This window comes from Pungitius pungitius, chromosome 16 (genome assembly GCF_949316345.1).
Source record: "Pungitius pungitius chromosome 16, fPunPun2.1, whole genome shotgun sequence".
NCBI classification, from domain to species: Eukaryota; Metazoa; Chordata; class Actinopteri; order Perciformes; family Gasterosteidae; genus Pungitius; species Pungitius pungitius.
The window spans coordinates 16302065-16324810 of NC_084915.1; the positions used below are offsets into that span (position 1 = coordinate 16302065).

At 48.6% G+C, this 22746-nt stretch overlaps 2 protein-coding genes across 4 annotated transcripts in view; one reads left to right on the plus strand and one right to left on the minus strand.

The window, feature by feature from the left end:
- The window catches only part of dbn1 (drebrin 1), a 43077-nt gene extending 37370 nt beyond the window's left edge, over positions 1-5707 (plus strand). For 2 of the 3 annotated variants that reach the window (XM_037468555.2, XM_062557997.1), the window contains exons 11-14: positions 2902-3081; positions 3168-3667; positions 3764-3863; positions 4043-5707. In XM_037468555.2, the coding sequence (XP_037324452.2) occupies positions 2902-3081; positions 3168-3667; positions 3764-3863; positions 4043-4098 (836 nt within the window). In that variant the 3' untranslated portion in view covers positions 4099-5707. The remainder of the gene's footprint in view (positions 1-2901; positions 3082-3167; positions 3668-3763; positions 3864-4042) is intronic. The other variant, XM_037468556.2, reaches the window with a different exon arrangement.
- A 5206-nt stretch (positions 5708-10913) lies between these two features.
- Positions 10914-22492, minus strand: LOC119215970 (uncharacterized). Its single transcript, XM_037468557.2, has 3 exons — positions 22343-22492; positions 16491-18094; positions 10914-12774 (listed from the first exon to the last, which is right to left on the minus strand). The coding sequence occupies exons 2-3, from the start codon at positions 16849-16851 to the stop codon at positions 11921-11923; spliced, it is 1215 nt and encodes a 404-aa protein (XP_037324454.2). The 5' UTR covers positions 16852-18094; positions 22343-22492; the 3' UTR covers positions 10914-11920.
- Between the last annotated feature and the right edge of the window lie 254 nt (positions 22493-22746).

Here is a 22746-nt window from a genome sequence, read left to right on the forward strand (position 1 = left end):
CTTCTCCATTTATTTATTGCCACACTGTTCATTTCCTTTTCTCTTTCTTCTTCATGGGTTTTCACGGGACTGCTTCATTTATTTTTTGCTCTGTTGGGGGGGGGGGGCTGAACTTCTTGTGTCTTGACTCTGACCTCTGCTGTCTTCCTTTCACTGTCCCTCCCTCCCTTGCCTTTTTGCCCCCCCGTGCACCGTCCCACTGTCTCGTCTCGTCCGTCCCCCCCCCCCCCCCCCCGTCGCGTGGCGCTTCCTGTTCCCGTGTTTTCCGTGTCTGAACCTTCCGCCCCGTGTGTGTGCGTGCGTGCGTGCGTGTGTGTCGTTGTGTGCGTCCGTCCGTGTCGTCTGGACCTCCAGGCCGCTTGGACAGCCCCTTCTTGAAGCAGCAGCACAGTCCCAGCGGCCCCAGTCCGACCCACCCGCCCCGGGGCCCGTCGCCCCTCCGCACCCCGCCACACGCACGGACGCAGCCCGCCGCCGCTGCCGCCGGTAGGTAACAGCACAGAACCGATAAACAGCAGAAGAAGAAGAAGAAGATGAGGATGATGATGATGGAGAAGCCCCTCACCGAGACACACCGATCCCCTGCAGAGACACTGGAAAAAGTGCACGTGACTGAAACCTTGAGAGAATAAATTCCTCAGCTCACGTTTTTTTTGGGGTTCCACGTGCACTTTTCCAGGTTTCAGTTTGAGCTCCTCGTCTCCCTAGTCCACTCCGCTTAGTAGTCACATCCCCCCCCCCCACCCCCCCCACAGACACCCACATCCACAACTGCGCGCCAGATCCCCTAAAACCAGCTCCCCCCTCCCAACCCGGCCCTCCGTTCCTCCCTTTATCTCCAAATGATGCAGTTCAAACCACCAGCTAACAACTAGTGGTTTAGAGAATTACTTTTCCCTTTAAAATTAGAGTCATAAAAGGCCACTAAACTTTTCCGCTTTTTCTAAAATAATCAATCAGAAGTACTTTTTCTTTTTTAGCATAGATGCTAACAGTCTGTACTGTGTTTTAACCTCCTGGTTCAAAAGCAAGGCCCCTCTTGATTAGATGTAATAATCTAAGTACCAGTAGATCGTAAAGTGTCCTCCTCAAACTTTATGGCTGGAATCCATAAAGCTGTTTGTCGGTTTGTGTTATAGATGTTGAGTGTCGTCTTCATCCTTCAGATGTCGTCCAGTCAGCTGCTGATGTCGAATTTAATTTAATGTTGTTTTCAATTTGTTTTTTTCTAACTTTTTTTCTGATTGTTTTAATCTAAATCAGCACAAAGGTCATTTTACTTCTAACAAGGAGAGAGAAACAACTACAGAATCTCACTGTTTTTTTTTTGTCTTTTTTTTTTTTTATCACCTTCCTTCTCTTTTGATCTTCAATCTCATGCCTCTTCTGACCTGGGATCTGCCCCCCCCTCCCCCTCCCCCCCTTCCCTCTGTGCGCACACACTCAAATACACGCTCCTCCTGCGGCTTTCGATCTCGACCAAACTGTGAGTGTTTGCCTTTGAACGCGACGCCGTCGATCCGCCCGCCAGTCGCCTGTGACTGGATCTTTGCCCCTTGACCTCCGTGAAGTTGACGTAGCCGTCGTTGTGTTGAAGGAACATGAAAGGTGATGCGTGTTTTAGCCCATTAGCTACGCGCACCAGGCGCAACCTTCTCGTATGCTTTGCCTTCAGAAAGCACGGACATCCAGGACTTAAGTTTACAAAACATACAAGTATGTGAAAGTTTTAAGATTTTTTTATTTTGACTTCAAATTTCATCTGTTTAGAATTCCCAAGATTTTCCAACATGGACATAAAAAAGGATAAGTTTCTCTGGAGAAAATGTGTTTTTTTGGAAGGTAAAACAACACTTTTGCAGCAATAAATGTAGTTACTGGGCAAAAACATGCAGCTTTGCTTTCTGCTGTGTGTGTTATTGCATGTCTTAGGTGCTGTAATGACAGGGGTTATGGGTGCCCCCCATATCCCCCCCCCCCCCCCCCCGTCCCCGGTTCTTTGCCTCCTTGGGTGGCCAAAAAACCGGTTCATTTCTGTCCCCCCCGTGAAAGCTTCTTTTAACATCAACCATCGACAAAAGAGCTTTTTTTTTTTTTTTTTAAACTACCATTTCCAGCAATTAGTCAGAGCCTTCAGAGGCCTTCAACCACCAGGAAACCTGGGGAGCCGCTGAGCTGGATGTGGGTCACACACCTCAAAGTGACACCGTCGTTCTCTCTCTCTCTCTCTCTCTCTCTCTCTTTCTCGTCCGTGGCTCGTTGTGCTCGCGTCCTCCGTGAAATCTCAGAACCAAACAGCTGCTGTAAGACAAAAGGCTCAGAATCCGAAACGGGGGGGTCGGGGTCAAGCTCGGTGACGTCGCCGACTGGAGTCCCCAAAGAGTCCCATCAGCTCAGTGTCCGTCTGCTGGTGCTGTGATAGAAAAAGAAAAAAAAAAGTGATTGCTGTGATTGTGGCTTGATGTGCGTGTCGTTGGGGAGGTCAGGTGACCTGACCTGATCTCGCCCGATTCATGACAAAATCCACAAATAAACCTCCTCACACCCTGAAGGCAGAATGAGAGGGATGTAGAGTTTTCGCCCCCCCCCCCCCCCACATTTATCGGCACCCTTTGCACCCTTTTTTTTCTCAAGGCTGCAGCCAAAAATATAATCGCACAGCAACGAAAGGAAACTACAGTCAGAAGGCAAACACTTGAGCGATTACTTTGTACGAGTCTGTATACATTTAATAAATCCTGCTCAGTCTGCCTTTCAGTGGACTTTACTAAAAACAGATCCATGTTCATAAATCCAAGCTCATATTTTGACAAAGTGGCGCAAAAAGGTGATCATCAGTGTGATTGTGTTGCTCTTTTGGCGGATCCCTTTTTCGACGTTGTGCCATTCTGTCCCTTTTAGGGGATGATGGCGACGACGTTGACGACGGCGATGAAGCAAGCACAGAGCGCATCATGGCCGCCGCGTCGCCCGTTCCTAAATTAGTCACCCCGTCCATCAAGGAGGACCTGTGCCTGGAGGAGCAGCAGCAGCAGGAGGAGGAGAAGGAGGAGAAGGAGGAGGACCTAAGAGACGAGTGGGGTGAGAGTCGACGTTTGAATCCGCCGCCGCTGCGTTCGTGTTCGTGTTCGTTCTAGTTACAGAAATGCGAAAACCATCTCCACCAGATTCGGCGCCGAAGGAACAGCCGAAGCCGCCGGAGTCGGCCCCCACCAAGCCCGTGCAGAGCGTGGCGCCGCAGGCCCGCGACTCCTCCGGCTTCTCCGTGTGGGAGTCCGGGCAGGACAGCCTGGTGGACCTGTGGGACACCGGCGCCGACCCTCCCCCCGACCACGGCCGGACCTCCCAGACCTCCCAGTCCTCCGACCTGGTGGACCTGATGGGGGACGTCGGCGTTCCACCCGCCGCCGCCAAGCCTCAGCCCCTCCTCAGCTTCGACGACATGGTGGACGGGACCTTCTGCTCCGCCTCCGCCTCCTCCGCCGCCGCCGCCACCGTCGCCGCCGCCGAAGACGACCCCGCCAGCCTCGTGGACGTGATGGACTCCGACCAGATGACCCTGAGCTACCAGCATGCACTGCAGCACGCATCCGGGGACAAGAAGGAGCTGGAGGACGGACAGCGGCTGATGACCAACGGGGAGACGCTGCTGAAAGAAGGGACTCAGGTCGGGAATGTTGGTCCACCATCAATCTGGGAAGGCGCTTCCCGTCTCCTCCTTCCGCTAACGGTTTTTCTTTCTCCTCCCTGACGGGTCTTAAAGGCGAGCGAGGGCTACTTCAGCCAATCCCAGGAGGAAGAATTCGGCCAATCAGAGGAGACCTCAGCCAAACCTGCGCCTGTCTTTTATAACAAGCCACCAGGTGAGATACTTTGAATGCTTAAATATAATAATGCAATAATAGACACCAGTTTTTATTTTTATTTTGAGCGTATTCATCAGTTGCCCCAATGAATCCTGGGTAATTTTTCCATCAGTAGCCACGTCTTTATGTCTCTGAATTTCGATTGAAATCAACAAAAGACGTATTTGCGTTTTCAGAGATTGACATTACATGCTGGGACACGGACCCCGTGGTCGATGACGACGATGACTAACCGGCCAATCAGACGCCGCCACAGGACCAGGAGGAAGTAGGAAGTGCGCTTCATGAAGAAACTGATTTTTTTTTTTTTTTCTTCCTTTTTTTTTTCTAAAAAACAAAAACACAAAAACCTAAAAAAAATGTAATAATAATAATAATAACAAATCTTGCATCAAAAGTACTTCTGTGTTTATGTTTTAGAGGAAAACAAAACAGTAGCCAAAAGAGAAAAAAAGAAAGGGTTTAAGTTATCGGTAAAGATGGTTTGAAGGTTCACAGTTTAGGGGCTTTTTCCTGTATTTGTTATTTTATTTATTTCTTTTTTCTTTTGCTATGCACATGTAATAGTTTTTTTTTGTGTGTAAATGATTAATTACACATTAACGTAGCGCACTGCTGCATATTAGAGACGTTGAAGGCCAGTTCTGTAGTGCTTTAATAACACCCGGTTAAAACCACCGCAGTGGGTCATTACAGCCGCCACCTATATCTCCACCTCATTCCTCTCTCACCTGTTCGTCACCTCCTTCCTCCATGCTGCCTTCCTCACACGAATATCCAGAAATAGTCACCCGTGCAAGTCAGTTAATCTTGTATTTAGCCCTCACTTTATTGGAGAAGGGTGAAACATTTTATTTATTGTGGTGTGAACAGCTGATGGGACCCTGAAGGAATCTATTCAGCTAAACTGTGGCTCCGCTTCCTCCTTTTTCTCTTTTTTTTTTTTTTTTTTTGCGCTCCTTTTGTATGATTTTAAAGACTGAATTCAAGATTAAATGGCTTGTAAATCTGGTTGCTTTTTTCAGTGCACTTATATTTCTGTTTCTGCCTCCTTGTGGATCGACTGCAGTTTTTCGATCAAACCCTCCGCTCCGGTTCTGTAGAATCATTTTTATCCCACTTATATATTCACACAGCAAAAGAAAGAAAGCTCTTCATCTAATCTAAGGTGAATAAACTGTAGATATTTTCCTGTACTTTTGTAGGAGAGTTTGGCTTTAATATAACAAACATGAAGCCACGTTTAGCGCGTTAATCTCGTACGATTCTTCTGAACTTCCTTCCGAGGCTTAAAATAAGACATTCTCACCGGGCCCTTTCGTAATGTGGGCGATTTTGGACCTTAATGAGCCCGACATTTTCCTTATTTTTCAAAAAAAATAAGGCCTTATCGTTGCACTGGGATGACAGAGGGAGGGTGGGATGAAAACAGCTGGATGCAAACTTAGGCCAAAGGGGATTTACACAAAAAAAAACAAAGATTCATGTACACAAGAGCATCTACACTCGGCATCTTGTGACGTTTTATTGGGTGGATGTATGAAGGAGATGAAAAGAAGCTGAAGTGCCAGAAGAGAAGCCTGTGAAAAAACAAAATGATAATAATAATAAATTGCTCGGCCGACCTCTCTGGCTTGGTATTGTGCTTCAAAGTTTGAAGATTATAAATCAGCTGATGATTCTTCCTCTCTGACCCACGTCTGCCGCTCGCTGCTTTTGTTCTGTGCCCTTTAAGTACCATATGGATTTTTATTTTTATTGATGCAATATGTAGTTGCCCTGGAAACTGGAGCGAGAGGTTGGATGGGTGGGACGGGAGGAGGTATGCGTGCATTTCAATACCTTTTTTTTGTTTTTTTGGGGGGAACTTTTTAAATATTGGCAACAATATTGTTAGTTTAAATTTTTTTTTGCTGTAAATTCCTGTAGAAAATAAAAACTCCTAGGCAATAATAACACGTGTGTGTGTGCGCTTGTGTGTGTGTGTGTGTGTGTGTGTTGGCGAATGGAAATTTATTTTGTTTGCAGATTTAAAAAAAAAAACCCATTTGAATTAGTAAAAAAGGAACAGGAAAAAACAACATTGTAGAACACATTGAGAAATACAGCTATCACTATAATATAATAGTTTTGTTTATCCAAACACACATTTTTAAGGAATCATTTTGTCCCCCTGATTCCACTGAGACTTGTAGATGGAGTCCAATAATGGAGAGACAAATAGTGCTAGAATAAAAAAAAAGGGGGGGGGGGGCATTGAAACAGCGTGGGCTGTAATCCGCCATTTGTTTACTAATTAGAGAAGACGGGTCTGTGATCAGACATCTTTGTTCGGCTGTTTTCAGTCCCTCTGCAGCACCTTCTGTGCGTCGTACCTAAGAGTTTGACAGGAATACGACACAAACATCACCTCGCTCAGACATTGGGACACTTTTTTTTTTGGGGGGGGGGGGTGTGTAACTGTTACCTTTTTTCTCACCTCAATGTGTCACGTGTTGTTGTTTTTTTGCCAAAGTATGTGAGCTTTTTGTCACACGGCGTGCTGCTGCAACGACGTAGGCGATGCTGGGCTTTGGGAGGAGTCGTGTCGACCACATGTGGCCACATGGTGGGGGGGTGGGGGGGGGGGGGGGGGGCTTTTTAAAGCAATCGCACCAACAGGCCTTATTTCATTCTATTCAGCTTGCTCAGACAAATCTGTGGATATTGCTTTGGACCCCAGCGTTATCCAATTACCTGCCTGTATAGCATGGAGCGCCTCAGTTATACGACTATAGATCAATACTAATTGTGTTTTATTACTATTTCAATGTTTTTTGGTAGATTTGTGTTATTTGTAACATAGCTACATGGAAATAAATAATGTTTTGATGTAAACAAACTGTTAACCGTCAATTTTTAAAGATGGCTGAAACATTGAGGCCTCTGGCACACAGGGGTTTGATCAGGTAGTAATATTTCTCACTACAATGTTTCCCTGAATTCGATGTTTTCTGACCAAACCTCGTCCACACCGGTCCATGAATGATGCGCTTCGTCGTCTCATTCGGAGTAAGGACACGACTGCAAGAGGAAATCCGTCTGCGCTGTCGGGAACAAATCCAAAACACGTACTCATTCAAAGAGAGTAAAAAGATTGTGAAGCGATCTGAGGCAAATCTTTTATTTTGGGCCACACGAAATACATTGAATCAAACGGTATCGAATGAGCTCATTTGAAGTCACACACGTTCACTGCGGTCTCGAAGAAGCAGTTTGGATCAGAGGTACAAGTCCAACCTAAAAAAATGATAAATGATCTAAATTGTTGCTCTAGTTCACAAATCCACCGCTAGGTGGCAGCACTGTTGTTCTTTTCCACTGCCGGACCAGCTGATGCTCGTCTGTTCCCTCTTGTCTTCTGCTGACGTCTCACTCCATCTCTGCAGACAAATTCACGGCTGCAGCCCTTCAACAAACCTTCAGAGGTCCCACGCGAGCCGCTCACGTCCTCCACCCGCGTCCAAAAGGTAACAAATTGATGGAGGTGCAGATGGCGAGCAACATGTGGCCATCACCATGACAACGTGAATGTTTGTCCAGTTCACGAAGCTCCTTCTCATGGTCTAAGACGTTGATAATATGACGTATTTTCCGTGTTTTTTGCACGCCAAATTACCCTGTTGTCTCGTTTGTGGCGTTGTGTTGACAAACAAAAAATACATACGTTTGCAGTGCTCTCGAAGTCCTGAAAAGACTTTGATCAAAATATAGGAAATTCAAATCATCCCGGTGGACCCTGTGGAACCGGCCGACTGGCGTTTGTTTCCAGCCCTGAACTGGTCCGACTGGAGGAACCAGGAGGCCTTCAACGCAGTCTCACTTTCAGCCTTCAGGCCTCATGTGATCATTCACACCTGTGCTTCTCAGCTGCTGATTGATTTCAATATTTCTCCTCGCGTCTCTGCTTTTTGGACAAAGACAGAAGCAATGAGGGTAACAATCAGTTTAGCATCTCCACGCCAAACTACTTTGCCTTTTTTCAATTCAACGCGCTAAATCCATTTCAGCCTTTTTCAGCCTTTTTTTCCCCTTTTTGTGCATTTAAATCAGACATTTGAACAGACGTGTGCCACGGAAAAGGGGGGGGGGGGGGGATGTTTACCTGTGGTGTGGCGGTCTAGAGGGAACACGGGGGGCGGGGAGGGGGGCGTCCAATCAGAGCGGTGCAGCCTCGATGGCTCACTAATCAGTGGGAAGGAGCTGTGATTACACTCGATGCCTCCGAGATGCAGGACCTCCACGGAGACAAAACGTTGGACCGGAGGAAAGATCCAGCGAACGGAGAGAAGGCGGCGTCTTTTCACGGTGACTTAAAAACGTTCTTAACCTTCGTTCTAATAGTGTGCTTCTCAGGAGCAACGCTACAGGAAAAACTCCTCTCTTTGCTCCTTTTGAAATAAGAACTACTTCTCCCCAATCGCCCACTTACACAAGAACTACATCTCCCATCAAACGATGGACAACTTGTTCCCCTTTTTCCCTTTCTTTTACTTACACGCTCTCTTCTTAAACAGGGACGGGGTCTCTGTCGACGTGCTCCAGGACGTACTATACGTCTCTGCTTCAAAAAAGCCCCGTCTTTGTGTTCTCTTCTCTGTCTCTTCGTCTGAAATTGGGGACCCTGAAGTTTCTTTTTTTTGTGTTTATTTAGAGCTTCTTAATGGAGAGAAGCAGCCTCCTGCACTTTGCTGCCAAATGACATTCAACCAATTAAGCAAAGGATGTTAATTCAACAACAGGAGGAAATTACCTGGTTAGAGGAAGAAATATTAGGGGTTTTTTTATATGTTAATGAACGTAGTCAGGACCAATTATAAAATACACCAGATTTGAATCCAGCAGACGACGAAGTACGTTCCCCTGCAGGCTTGCATCAGTCGAGGCTGTTAGACGTGTGATGGAGCTGGAATGAGAAAAGCCCCCCCTCCCTCACACACACACATACACACACACACACACACACTTCAGCTCACTCCCTGAAGCTGTGAAGTAACCGTGTCAGAGAGACACTCAGGAATCAGAGGACAGCAGAGAGAAAGTGTGTGTGGGGAGGTGAGGGGGTGGGGGGCTGATGTTCTCGCTTTACTACCTGTAAACCTGGCTGAGCCGGTTGCCAGGCAACACGTCCTCTCAAATACCCCGTCCCGGGGCTCGGCGTTTGGCGGTTGCGTTGGGAGTAAATCTCGGATGTGGGGTCTTTTATTTTTTCCTTCCAACTCCCGGATTAGTTGCCGCGGAGACTTCACCAGTCTTTTTGTCATCAATGTCGTGACCTTCATGAATAAATGCACGTCCCTCTGTCAGCCACGTGGACAAGACTTCACACCTCGCACGCGGCGATCTCTCCCTCCCACGGGCACGAGGAGACACGTTGAATGGAACACTGAACCCTTCGTCCCATTTTCAGGAGACGTAGAAGCAGCGGTACGTTGCTGCAGTGCTTTACATAACGAACAGCCTATGTACTGTATGCACCGTGTGTTGATCACCACGTTATTAACCGTAATGCTATTAATGACGGAACGGCTGCTCTTGATATTAATCTGATCATTTTATATCGTTACGATTTTTGAAAGAATTCACGGCCATCAAACACAGACTTTTGACATCATTACAAATGGGGTCGTGTTAGAAAACGAGCCCAAGTCATGATTTCCAGATCCGGGGAAGTCAAAAAACATCTCAAACTGCACTCAGAGACGGAACCAACGAAGGCCTCTGTGTGTCGTTTATCACTGGGGAGCATATGTGTTAATGTGGCACCAGCACTGGATGCCCCCCCCCCCCTCACTCCTTCCCTCTTTATATAACCATCATCATCATCATCATCATCCTCATCAGGCTCTTTTGTCTTTAAAATGAGATGGGAGTCTGTATCCTTCACAAAGAGGCAACTTTGATCGTTGTATTATGCGTAAACCCTCACGCTGGTTGCCTTGCTCTGGTTCTCCTGGTTGCCGTTTAAAGAACGATATTCTTATACATAATACAATGCTCAGTTTTGTAATGTGGCGATGCCATTTTCATAAGACCAGGCTACTTTTCTCAAACCTTTCAGAAAACTAAACAAATAATTTCTATTTTAATATATGGTTAAGCACACAAACACAAAATAGACAAAAGGTAAACTTAAAATGCTAAAAAGACCCACAAATGCTGCAGAAGAGCACCTTCTTTCCACAGAGCTATAGAAGCCTGAGATGGAGATGATGATTCGGATCATTGAAAACCGCCGTTGACGTTGTGTTGTGGCGGCTGAGAGGATGTTGACATTCGAACAAACTCTCTGGATCTCGACACGCGACGGTGGCGATTCGCCTCCGTCCTGACGATTGACGACGTGAAGCAGGCGTCCAGGTGACTGCAGTCAGAGGGGAAAGTGAGGAGGAGGAGGAGGAGGAGGAGGAGGAGGGTGGGAGTAACGCACGAGGACAATTCACAGCTTCAGAGACATTCAGAACCTACAGCTAAGAGAAGCACAGACGCAACAAAGGGTCAAATCTGATCTGAATACCGTATGTGTGAACTTGCGAGGTCTGCAGAAGGCTGCAGAACATCTCATTCTGTCCTCTCTGATTATAAATAGAGCAAATTACAATATGAAGAGGAAGGCTTCAGATGAAGAGGCGGCGGGTTTTTTTGCAGCCAGTGAACCAGAACAAAATGTTGGCCTACGTTTCTGCAAAACAGGATGTCGCATCTCAGTTCCTCACATATCCACTGATATGTCGACATTTATACATACATATACTATTACTTTCATTTTAGACAAAAAAAAAAATCTGGTAGGTGTAGGTGGAATCACACAGACTTCATGATACTCATACATAAACGCGAAATATGTCTTTTTTATTGAATGTGACGTCTCGTTGCGACGTGGCTGGATTTTAAATGGTGAGAGTTCTGTTTGTTGTGTAAGTATGAATAATGGTTAAAAACCAACTAAACACTATATACTAGAATATAAAGGAGATGTTCAAGCAAATGAATCCAGGAGACATCTAGTGTTGTTAATGGCTTTAATTTCAAATAAAAAATGCTCCATACAGAAGAATCCATTATTTAATGGTATTTTGGACATTGTTGTCTGTTCTTTGTTCCTTGAATGAAGACGTCTAGAGCTGTTGAAGATGTTTTTGTTTCACAACAGAAAAGGCATTTGTCACAAAGCTGAAAAGAACAATGGTAAATTTGTACATTTAAAAAAAAAAAAAAGTGTAATGCCCAAATGGCCGAGCTTATTCCATCCTGCGAACGCCAAAAAACAAACAGCTTCCCGAATGCAGACAAACGGCAACTCTTTTGTTTGTAAAGAAATCGCAAAAACCACAACGCAGCATGTTACAAAAAGCATTCCAAGTCCACCTGGTTCTCCGAAGGAGCCTCTTCTACTCTACCTTTCCTCGTTGCTTCCTCTTCCTCTTCCTCCATCAACGCTCCTGGCGGACGAGCTGTGAGCAGAGCCTCCGAAGCATCGGAGCACACGAAAAGAGGAGAGGTCGCCGTGGGCAACAGACAGTTCCCGGGAGCCATGGCAACAGCAGGCTGGCACAATAGGTTGCTCAGGCACCGATAGACGAGAGGGACGGACCAAATGGGAGGGTGACATTATGTGTTTTGGGAGGGGGGGGGGGGGTGGAGATGAAAATGAAGGGTCTGGGATGGAAGGTGGAGAAACAGATGTGTCCCTTTTCACCACTTTCCTGGTACCTTTCTCCTCTCCCCCCCCGGTGAAACCGCGACTAGAAGCCACGGGGGATGCCACTGCAACCCCGACAACAGCGGCGCCTTGTTTCCTCGCCTCCGACCGCACGCCGTAGTTGAAAGCAGAGACCCCAGCGGGGGCAAGCGCCGCCCCTAAGCACCCGCACGTCGACGTCTCTCTAAACCTCCTCTGAGCTCGTTTCGGGGGAATTGGATCTCTACTGCTAGCCGTGTTAGACCTGCGAACACGGGAAGGAAGTCGGCCTTCGTAGATCTCCTCCACCTCCGAGGTGGACCCACCCGCAGGTCTAGACAGCGGTGCTGCGGCCCAGCAGGGGGAAGGCTGTGGGCAGGCCGCAGCTTGGCTCCAGTCCCCTTAGGCCGTGCACCCCCTGAAGCCCCTGGAACCCTGCCTGGAACCCCTGGATCCCCCCTTGAAGCCCTTGCGTCCCTCCTCGAAATCCGTGAATGCCTCCCTGGAGTCCTTGTATGCCTCCCTGGAGTCCTTGTACGCCTCCCTGGAGTCCCTGTATGCCTCCCTGGAGTCCTTGTATGCCTCCCTGGAGTCCTTGTACGCCTCCCTGGAGTCCCTGTATGCCTCCATGGAGTCCTTGTACGCCTCCATGGAGTCCCTGTACGCCTCCTTGGAGTCCTTGTACGCCTCCCTGGAGTCCTTGTACGCCTCCCTGGAGTCCTTGTACGCCTCCCTGGAGTCCCTGCATGCCACCCCTCGGCCCATGCCCGTTGTGGTGAGTCCTGGGCTCTCGGCGGGGCATTGTAGCCACGGCGGCGGCGGCGGTGGCGGTCTGGACGGAGCGGGCCGCCCCCGGCGGGGTAAGGTTGTTGTGGTTCAGGTCCATGTTGGACAGGAGGTGTCCCAGGGAGTCCCAGCGCTGGGACGAAGGCAGGCGGATCAGGGAGGAGTAACCTCGCTCGGGGAACGCCGCCGCCACGGGGGGCTTGCTGGTGTCCGACGTGAACACCGGAGCAGGACCCGGGCGCTCCCTCGGGGGCGGAGGCAGGGGGCCCGCGGGTCGCAGCGGGGCCGGCTTCAGGTAGGTGCCCCCCCGGGGGTCGGCCAGGACCTCGCTGTAGGGCGGAGGAGGGTCCTCCATCAGGACGGCCTCCTCGTAGCAGGGTGGCTTCCCAAAGAGGTCTGTGTCTGGAAGACAAAGACTGGGGGTTAACCACGAAAAACATCGTCCCAGGGTGCAGTGCGGCAACTTAACGCAGACCGCCATCATAACAGGACAAGACGTGTCAAACTGCAAACACGGTTAAACATTGCAATAGACGATGTGTGTTTAGCTGTGGGGATAGAAACCCTTCTCTTCTCCTCTCTCTCTCTCTCTCTTCGGATTTTCCTCCCCGTTTAAGGCGCGCTTGTTTCGCATCGTTCCCGACGGGAGAGAAACGGCGATGCAGCAAGTTGCGCAACGCGACACACACACACTCGCATCGGGAACAGGTCGCCGTTCTCCTGCTTGCATAGTTCCCGTACATTTGTTGGGTCGTCAACAGAGGGGTGTGTTAATGGCACAAGAGCTTGTTTAGTCTGTTCAGTGGGATGATGGGATTTTATTCTTTACGGTGCGTGGGATGTTGTGGTCGATCAGAAGCTCAATGCAGCTTGACGTGCGTCTGCAGACTCTCTTTTGGGCTTTTTGTTCAGATCCAACCAACAAACAGGACAGTTCGCGTTCACCTTTCGCCGTGAGCAGCGGTTTTCGTCATGCAAAATAAGGACGATCGCTCTGAATCTCCTCCTGGAGCAGTGGATGAATGGCAGAGTAGAGAGGCAGGTGTTTGTTGTTGTTTGACATTATCAGGAACAATGTTTTCACAGCACTGCACAGCCAAATGATAGAAGGGGATATTTACTGCAGTCATTTGCAGTCAGAAGCTACAGATTCCTCCCTTGTTCTCCACTGATAGACCATTCACACCTGAAATGGACGGAAAAATACGCATCCGGTTCGTTCGGCAGAAAGAGGTTTTAAAGTGGTCTCGGTGCATTTGAGACATGAATTATCGTCGCGGCATTTAAGTGGACACAGCTGCCGTACGTAATGGAGCAAAGCTTTTTTTTTCTTCTCCATATTCTACTGTATCAGATGTTATTCTCCATCGCCGGGTTGAAACGACAGAAAAACAAGGCGCTACCGTGCTTCTTATCGTCCGTCATCTGAAACAAATGATGTTCTTATGGCATTTTAGATTTACTGTAGAGATGTACAAGCATGAATAAAAGAAACAAGATCTTTTGAGGAAATGGCGTCTATGCGGTGAAACAAAAGTTCACACCTGCAGCATTTCTAAAAATCCCTCTGACCTTTCCGAGAGCCTGTGGGCATACTGTACAATGAGACTCTATGTTCTAACATATCCTCAGTACAAAGGGAAATATTTTGGGCTCTGGGTATCACAGTCTCACAGCTTTCCTTTTTTGGCACAACGGTGCAGTTTCGGTGTCCAGGCCGAGGGAATCTGCCCAGATCCCAGATCAATATTTGTGAAAAAGTTGCACCGGCTCTGTGCTTCTGCAAAAAACCCGCCTTATAAGTTCCTTGCAGAAGCTTCGTATGGACAGAGAGAAAAGATTTGCAGGCATTAACGCGGCGACAATACGTAAGTTTTTTTTTTTAGATTAACGTCTGAATCTGTTTCCTGATGCTGTGAGAATGTGTGAAATGAGGAAAGTGTGTTTGGAGATGTTCTTTTTCTTACTGTTGAGGGAAATGGGAGAAAATATCTCCTAAACTTTATTGACTAAAAACATATTCATTGATGTTTTGTATGCTGGTGTCTGACCAAATCATGTGATTTGTCTTTGTTTGGTTGGTTTATTTCAGAAGGACCCGGAAGCACCGTTGTGTGTAAATAAGGGTTTAATGAAAGATAAACCTCATTCAGGAGGTAAATTCAGGACTTGGTCAGCTTAAGAAGTACAACAACCTGTTGTAGCTTAACATTTTCTGTCAAACCGATGCAAATGATCCCCAATGATCACAACCGATCCATAGCGTGAACCTTTGTCCATCGTCTTTGTATAGTACTGTTGCCATGGCGCCGGACGTATTTATAGATGCAAATGGCGTGTGTTCTCGTGTGTGATTGTACCTGACGGTCACTCCCGCGGGATCAGACCTCGGCGGGTTAACTCCCCCCCCCCCCCCCCAACCTCCCTCCCCCCGTCCATCTCTCCCTGCTGTTAAAATCCCAGCTGCCACAGCGGCTCTAAATAACCGCCGGTGCCCTGAGGATCAGAGGCTTTCGCTCGTATCGGCGTGCGTGGGGATGAAGTAGCTGCCCCCCCCCCCCCCCCATGTGACAGCGTGAACCAGGCCGACGGAATATGACTCACGGGCCCGTGCCGCTGGATCCGCTCGACCTCCTTTCATTCAAGTATTCAGATAGCGGCTTCAGCAAAAAACCACACCTGACACAACGGCCGAATAAAAGGCGTCCATTTTGATAGAGATATTGACACACGTCTATTGACAGTTTTTGTGGTAAATTTCGTTCAATCAATCAGGGCCACGTAGTGCTTCTTGCATATTATTAACACAAACGCCCCCCCCCCCCCCTCCCCCTCGCAACCTGCTGCTGGTCAGAACGAAGCGTCTAATGAGAGCCTCTCGCAGTGTGAACATCCTGTCGGGGGGGGGGGGGGGGGGGTCAGTGAGTGATACATGAAGTGTGTTTTTCACCGTCTCCCTGCAGCCGATTGGACGCTACAAAGCAGTGTTGTCTTTGCTGTGAGCCTCTCAGCCCTCTCTCTGGCGAGCAATGTCAGACTAAGATTGCCTTCTGCAGCCCGGATGAGTTTTAAACTGAGTTTTTGCGGCTAAATATAAAAATTGCTGCAGATAAACTGGCCGCTGACCGTTTAAACAAACAAGATGCATGTTTATTTGCAAGCTTTGGCCCCCGATCACGTTTCCTTCCCCCTAGTGCCCCTCACACCCGTCTCTCTGATCGTGTGCAGCTATCTGGAGACTCGTAGACGTGGCGGACGTGGAATGATCCGGAGCTGGTGGGGATTCTCCTCGTCTCCGTTCCGCTCAGCTGGGCGGCACCTGCTTCTCGCTTGGCTCGGCCCGCTGCCTGGATACTGAACCTCTCCATCAGTCTGCTCTGTGACCGCGGCTCCAACGCGCCTTTTGTTTGACTCCCTGCTGTCTGTCTCCGCTCATTAAACATCTTTGACGGCGGCCCGAGGTTCTTCCACTCTGCTTTCCTTCCTCTCTTCCTCCGATCTTTACTCTCTACTCTCCAGATTCTTGTTTAAGGAAAAACTGGAAATTGAAGGTGACCCACGGAGGTTTATTTTGAAAAGCCTGGAGTGTGACCGTTTGAAGCGTGGGGCAGTTTGACAGAGAGTCGACATTCGGGGTCCTCTCTCTCTCTCTCTCTCTCTTTTGGTCTTTTTTTTCCCGTCGTTTTAATTTCTCCGGCCCGCGCTTGAGCCCGGTCGCGGGTCGCCGCTCCCTCCGTCACCGCTGGGCCTCCGCAAGCCGCGCCCACGCCGTCGGCGGGCAGCTGTCACCATGGCGCCCTGCGGGGGGAGCGCTGCCCGGGACAGGCGGGGAGGCGCGAGCTGAGAAGCAAAGTGTCTAAAAAAGAATCAATCCTCGGATCCTGCGGATTCACTCAGTGTTTCTTTTTGTTTTTTGCGTTGCGTTCAAGCATGCGTTTGTTCCGTAAATAAGGGGGGGGAGGTTTGAGTGTTGAGATTAATGGAAGAAGTAGTTAATATTTAAACTGCCAGTGTTAAAAGTAAACACTGAGGCTTAAATATCTTGAACAATATTCACATCCTCCACTCTATGTTGTTATAATATAGTTCAAAGGTGCTTAAAGGACCTCCAGCCTTACCTGGCATGCTGACCCAGTTCGCCTGTGGCATCGGATGGGGGACCTGCAGAGGCAGCGGCGGCGACAGGCTTCGAGGCGGGATGAACTGCGGCGGCTCGCGGGGCAGCTGTAAAGGCGGCGGTGGGGCAGCGGGAGCAGGAGGAGGAGGAGGAAGAGGAGGTGGGGGAGCAGGCGGGTGCCCCCCGAGCGGCTCCATCTCCACGGTGCGCAGGCACTGCTCCCTCGGCCGCCCGTCGTGGCCCCGCTTCAGCCGGCGCTGCAGGAAGCTGCAGAAGCAGCACAGCATGACGACCAGCGCCCACACCAGCCAGAAGCCGGCGAAGCAGGCCAGGAAGGTGTAGGTGCCCTGCGACATCACCATGGCGACGAAGGGGGGCGGTGACGAGAGCTCCCGGGCGAGGCGACTTCGGCGCGGTGGGACGGGCGCCAAAAAAAGACAGTTCACTGGCACTTTTGTCACATTCTGTGTTTAAAAAAAAAAAATTAAAAAGAGATATTGCAGTTTAAAATGTAATCCAAGGGTTGAAAACCCCTCGCTTCACTGGCAACGACAGTTCAGCAGCGTCCCTTGAAAGCTGATGCATTGAAGTGAGTTAAAAGTAGCAACATCCTTCAAAAACCATCACATAAACGGTGCTGAACGACGACTTTTTTCCAAGATGGCCGCCGCATCGACTCCACAAAATGGCTTCTTCTTTCCTGTTGAAACGATCGAGAAAGTAATTTTCCGAAGATCCTTAGAATTTGCTAAAAAAAACGAAGTTAACCAGGGTAATAAAAGGGATTTAAGAACAGTTCAAGATCCGAAACATTCCGTCAATGAGACGTGGTTGAGTTCACGATGGGCTCCGGTAGAAAAAAGCAGAGCCCTCAAAAAGAATTTGCGTTTTTGTCCAATAAAATGTCATCAAAATGTTTTCAGAGAAGAGGGACCTGAACGCCACCAGGTGATGATGAGGTTATTTGCCTTTAAAATGTTGATGGTGGCTTGTTTTATTTTTTCGTACAGATTAATCCATTTTAGGACAAACTTCCCGCAAACACCACTGAATAAAAAGACTCAAATGTTGTTTTTGATCTAAATATTATAGTTCCATCCATTTTAACTCAAGTAAACAATTCCAATCTTCCGCATTCCTTCCAGATGTTTGCTGCTGCGGCTCTCATTTACATGGAAATGTGTCTGAGGAGATAATCTTTATCTTGTTACTCCTCGAGATTACAGATGCAGCTCCACACGTGTTTCAACCGCAGCAAAATGTAATCATCCAAGAAGCTTCAGCAGGCTGCGTTAACAATCCGCCCACTCGGCATCTTTTCTGATGAAAAGTAAAAGTTCATCAATAAAGCATCATGGCCTCATTTTTTGCAGCAGAACTTCGAGTCCAAGATCCACGGGAGAAGAAAAAAAAAACACACAACCAGCAGGGGTTGAATCTGGAAGAAAGCAAAAGCCGACGTCCAATCAGAAGAGCCGAAGCCCCCGGTGGAGACGCGTGGGTCCCCGTCTCCCGCGTTCAGTCAGGGATCTGGTCCCTTCGGGGCGTCCGCGTCCGTCCACGGGCGTCTCAGGTCCCATCGGGCCTCCTCGGCCTCACGCCGCCCTGCAAAAGACACACAGGGAGGACACGAGACCACCGTCAGCCGTCTTCCTACCAAAGAGACACGAGAGAGGACATGAGACCACCGTCAGCCGTCTCCCTACCAAAGACACACGGGGAGGACACGAGACCACCGTCAGCCGTCTTCCTACCAAAGAGACACGAGAGAGGACACGAGACCACCGTCAGCCGTCTTCCTACCAAAGAGACACGAGAGAGGACACGAGACCACCGTCAGCCGTCTCCCTACCAAAGACACACGGGGAGGACACGAGACCACCGTCAGCCGTCTTCCTACCAAAGAGACACGAGAGAGGACATGAGACCACCGTCAGCCGTCTCCCTACCAATGACACACGGGGAGGACACGAGACCACCGTCAGCCGTCTTCCTACCAAAGAGACACGAGAGAGGACACGAGACCACCGTCAGCCGTCTTCCTACCAAAGAGACACGAGAGAGGACACGAGACCACCGTCAGCCGTCTCCCTACCAAAGACACACGGGGAGGACACGAGACCACCGTCAGCCGTCTTCCTACCAAAGAGACACGAGAGAGGACACAAGACCACCGTCAGCCGTCTTCCTACCAAAGAGACACGAGGAGGACAAAAGACACACGAGGGAGGACACAAGACCACCGTCAGCCGTCTCCCTACCAAAGACACACAGACTGTCAATTCATTTAAATATGAGGAGTTGTGTCAGAATATAACACAGATCCAGCAATGAACATCTGAAACATGTAAAATTTTATTTTTTCCGTGGAGGACAGTCTGCTGTGGATTTGGGGTTGTCCAAATCCACAATTCATGATAACAAATGGGACAACTACCCACAGTGGAAGGCTAGATTTTAATATAACATCCAATGTTCAGCCCAATTGTACAGGGAGAACATTAAATATTAGATTCAGCCAAAGAAACAACGCGAAAACAGTAGAAGGAGAGAAAAGAAAAGCAACAAAAACGCCACTTTAACTTCATTGAAATTAATTCGTTTTTAACGCTTATATTTCTTTTCTTTTTTTTTTAAACTAGAAAATCATTTTGTGTTAAAGCTCGAGAAGAAGCAGCTGATGTCTGCTAAAAATTTTAGCTGGAACAAAACTGAACCCTTTCTGAAATCACACGTCGTTGTCACAAATGAGGGTACAGACAGTCCTCTGGACACGGAGGTGTCGTGCTCCTCCAGAGATCTCAGCGACCCCCGAAAAAAACAGACCTCCGCCTGCTGAGATCTGACACCCGGAATCATTCCTGCCAGCGGCACGGATAGTTTTGAGCCCAAACTTTACCGAGAACGTTTACATCCAACAGAACTTCAGCAGACCTCGCGTTAAGTCAGTCTCCTGGTTCTTTGAGCTAAATGCTAATTTGTGATTGGCTAATTCGTCTCAGCTTGCAAGACTTCCTTTTGCTTAAACTGAGTGTTAAATGCAAGTGTTTGATTGACAAGTGAAGTTTAAGCAACATTCATAAATGTAATTAAAACCAAATACTAATTAGGTGCGTTTTTGGAGCGAATAAACTGGGCCATCGCACAGTTTTGTTGGAAATTGGCGTCAAATAACAAAAAAAACGGAGCGGTCTCTTGAGGAATTACTTTTGGCACGTGGCACGGACTTGTTCTTTGGAGTCCGCTACAGTCACATTTCAGGCTGTAGAAGCATAAAAGAGAAAGGCACAAAAAAAGGAACCCAAGCGAGCATAACAGCGTGTTTGTGCAGGTGAGGAAGTCGTGTCTACTTTTGTAATTTCCCTAAAGCACCACTGCAGCAGCATGTGACACACAAGCTAAACGCTAATGAGAAGGAAAACCCAAACTAAAAGAACATTGAGATTCGGATTGTTCAGCAGACGATGTAGATGTTGAGATCACGTCACACGTCCTCTTCCTGGAGAGCTCTTCTAGAGAGCTTCTCGTTGGGGTGTGGGGGGGGGGGGGGGGGGGGCGTTCTTTCAAAGGCCGACTGCAGCACTGTCCTCTTCATGTCTTTGTTTCCTTGTGCTTCGGCTGGGGGCCGGGGGTGTTGGGTGGGTGGGGGGTGAGGGTGAGCGGGCTCAAACTCTTATGTTTTTGTCATGTTACGCAACGCTCCATGCATCGCGGGGCCATCCTGTCGATGGTTATGAATTGGTGCTTATTCATACGACCCTCCAGACCCCTCGGATGAATTGGAAATGGTCTTAATACAAAAGACATAAGAATAAAACGACAACTCTCGACTCTCTACACTCACCTCTTGTAAACGTTGAAACATTTCACATTGGGTTCGTCCTCTGGAGAGGTGCACCGGTTGCATCTCAATCCTCAAACTGTTGATTCCCAATGACTCTTTTTCTTCCCGTGGACCTAATCAACCAGTCTGGGTGGGCTTGACACATCTAAAATGAGCAGAGTGCCACACGAGTGCAGAAAGCCTTTCACAAGCTCTTTTTCCTGCGTCTTCCACCTGGACGTACCCCCCCCCCCCGCCAACCCCAACCCCAACCCCCCCCCACGGGGTCGCGCAGCCGCTGATATTTCGATCTGCGAGCGCTGACGCGGAACAGAGCTTTTGTTTGTTTCCCCCCCCACGTACTGCGGCCCACTCGTGTACAGTACACACACTCGCACTATATTTATATGCCTCTTTGGTCTCTCTCTCTTCATTTGGAGTGCGGTTCGGAAATAAAAGTGCTTCCAACTGTGATTTAAAGGACTGGATGAGTCAGATTAAAATGTGAATAGGCAAAATACTAAAAGGCGATAACAGTGGAGGAGGTTTCATCATGAACCATTTAGGGCCACGTTTAAAAAAAAGAAAATAAGTCTACACCCGATAGACGACCTAATGGTTTGCTCCCCTCTAAAAAATCATCCAGCAACAGACAATTTCATCCTGGCACAGTCGTTGGATCCGGTACATTTTGTGCTGCGCGGGTTTTTTCGAGATTATTATTCAAAACCATGGACCTGAAAAGCAGGAATCGTCTGGTCTTCTGGTTAGAAATGGACCCGAGGCTCCAGTTTTAAGGCCCTCCGACCCGCCAGGGTGCAGCTTTTTTGCCTCCAAGGTCACTCTGCGGGCCTCAGCGGGACCTCCGTGCCCTCTGGTGTCCTCTGCAGGTTCAGAACGTCCGTCGTCACATTCCACTCACAGCGGGATGGGGAGGGAGTGGGGGGGCGGGGAGGAAGGGGGGCGACAACAACTACTTTCACCAGTGAGAAGTTCTCCTGCCTGTGCATTGGCTTTTAATCAGATTCAGTGACTTCAGCCCCTGACTGACAACAATGTGACACCAACAAGCTTCTTCTGGTTCCCCTGCTGGTCTCGTGTAAGCTTTTTTTTGTTGTTTGTCATGTTTTACCTTCTTCTAATCTGCGATTAGATCTGCAAAATATCAAATTACCGTTCAGACTTGATGAAGAGTGGGGGGAACCACCAAATGAGTGAGATTCATCCTGCGGGGACCATGAATGTCTGCACAAATCCATGTGCCGGTCCTGAATGAAGGGTGTTTTGCGATGTCCTTGATGGACACCTGCGTCGTGTCCACTGGCCTCCTCACACAAAATATCACAGAGAGACCAAGAAAATGAAAAGAATGAATGACGTAATGAGCCTAAGACCATGATGTTGTTGGGTGTCCTTAATAAACTAAAATAAATGCAAGTCAAATTTAGGAAAATTGTACTTATATTTAGTGTCGGCTTTATGTTTTTGATGTAATCTCCATAAACTGTAAAACAACATGAGACGAATCTGCTGTTCTGGAGCCGAATTCAGCTGCACGTTGTTTACACATAGGACTTTAATTAGGGACCCTGTGGGGGGTGGGGGGGGGAGAGAGAGAGAGAGAGAGACACATGTCCTCTATCCGCGTGCGTTGATCACAAACCAGAGATTCTTCAGCAGATCTGAGTGAACCTCCGTCGTGTCCGTGTCACCCAAAACACACGCTGCTCATCATTACGCAACAGACGCACTGCTGTGTTTTTTTGTTGTTGTTGTTTTTGTTTATGGCTTTAAATGTAGATTCTTTCATTTCCTCCACGAGGGAAACGTTTGTCACCCTGAGACTAACATCCTCTCCAAATGGATACCGTGCGATAAAGTGACAGCGCAGGTAATAAAATACCTGAAACAACAACAACGCACACGCGCGCGCGTACACACACACACACACACACACACACACACACACACACACACACACACCACAGGTCCCTGTTTGAACCACATTTTGCCTTCAACAATAAACTCACCTTTTAATTCTGCAGGACTCTCCGACGAGACGACGCGCGCAGCGCGCTCCGTGCCACTTGGCTTAAGGGCGCAAAATGTTGTACCAAAGGGAACAAAACACGAAACGATGGTTGGAAAAAAAAAGAAAAGAAAAAAGAGAAGTAAACCCCCCCCCCCCCCGACTTGCCTCATCCGTTCCCTGCCGGTGTGTGAATGCCCTTCCGCCGGCTCCGGTCAGATGGTCGCTCCCTCCCTCTCTCCCTCCCTCCCTGCCGGTAGAAGCGCGTCGTGTTCGGGATGTCTAGCGTAATAAAGAGAGAGAGAGAGAGAGAGAGAGAGAAAGAGAGCTTCATCCGTTCACCTTGACAGCAAAGGCTCCTCCCTCTCTCCCCCTCTCCCTCTCTCCCTGTGTTGGGTGACACTC

Bases quoted from the DNA above. Each gene is read 5' to 3' on its own strand.
- LOC119215970 (XM_037468557.2), bottom strand. From the start codon at position 16,851: ATGGTGATGTCGCAGGGCACCTACACCTTCCTGGCCTGCTTCGCCGGC. The intron at 12,775-16,490 runs GTAAGGCTGGAG...TTTGTCTTCCAG, and splicing joins GAACTGGGTCAGCATGCCAG to ACACAGACCTCTTTGGGAAG.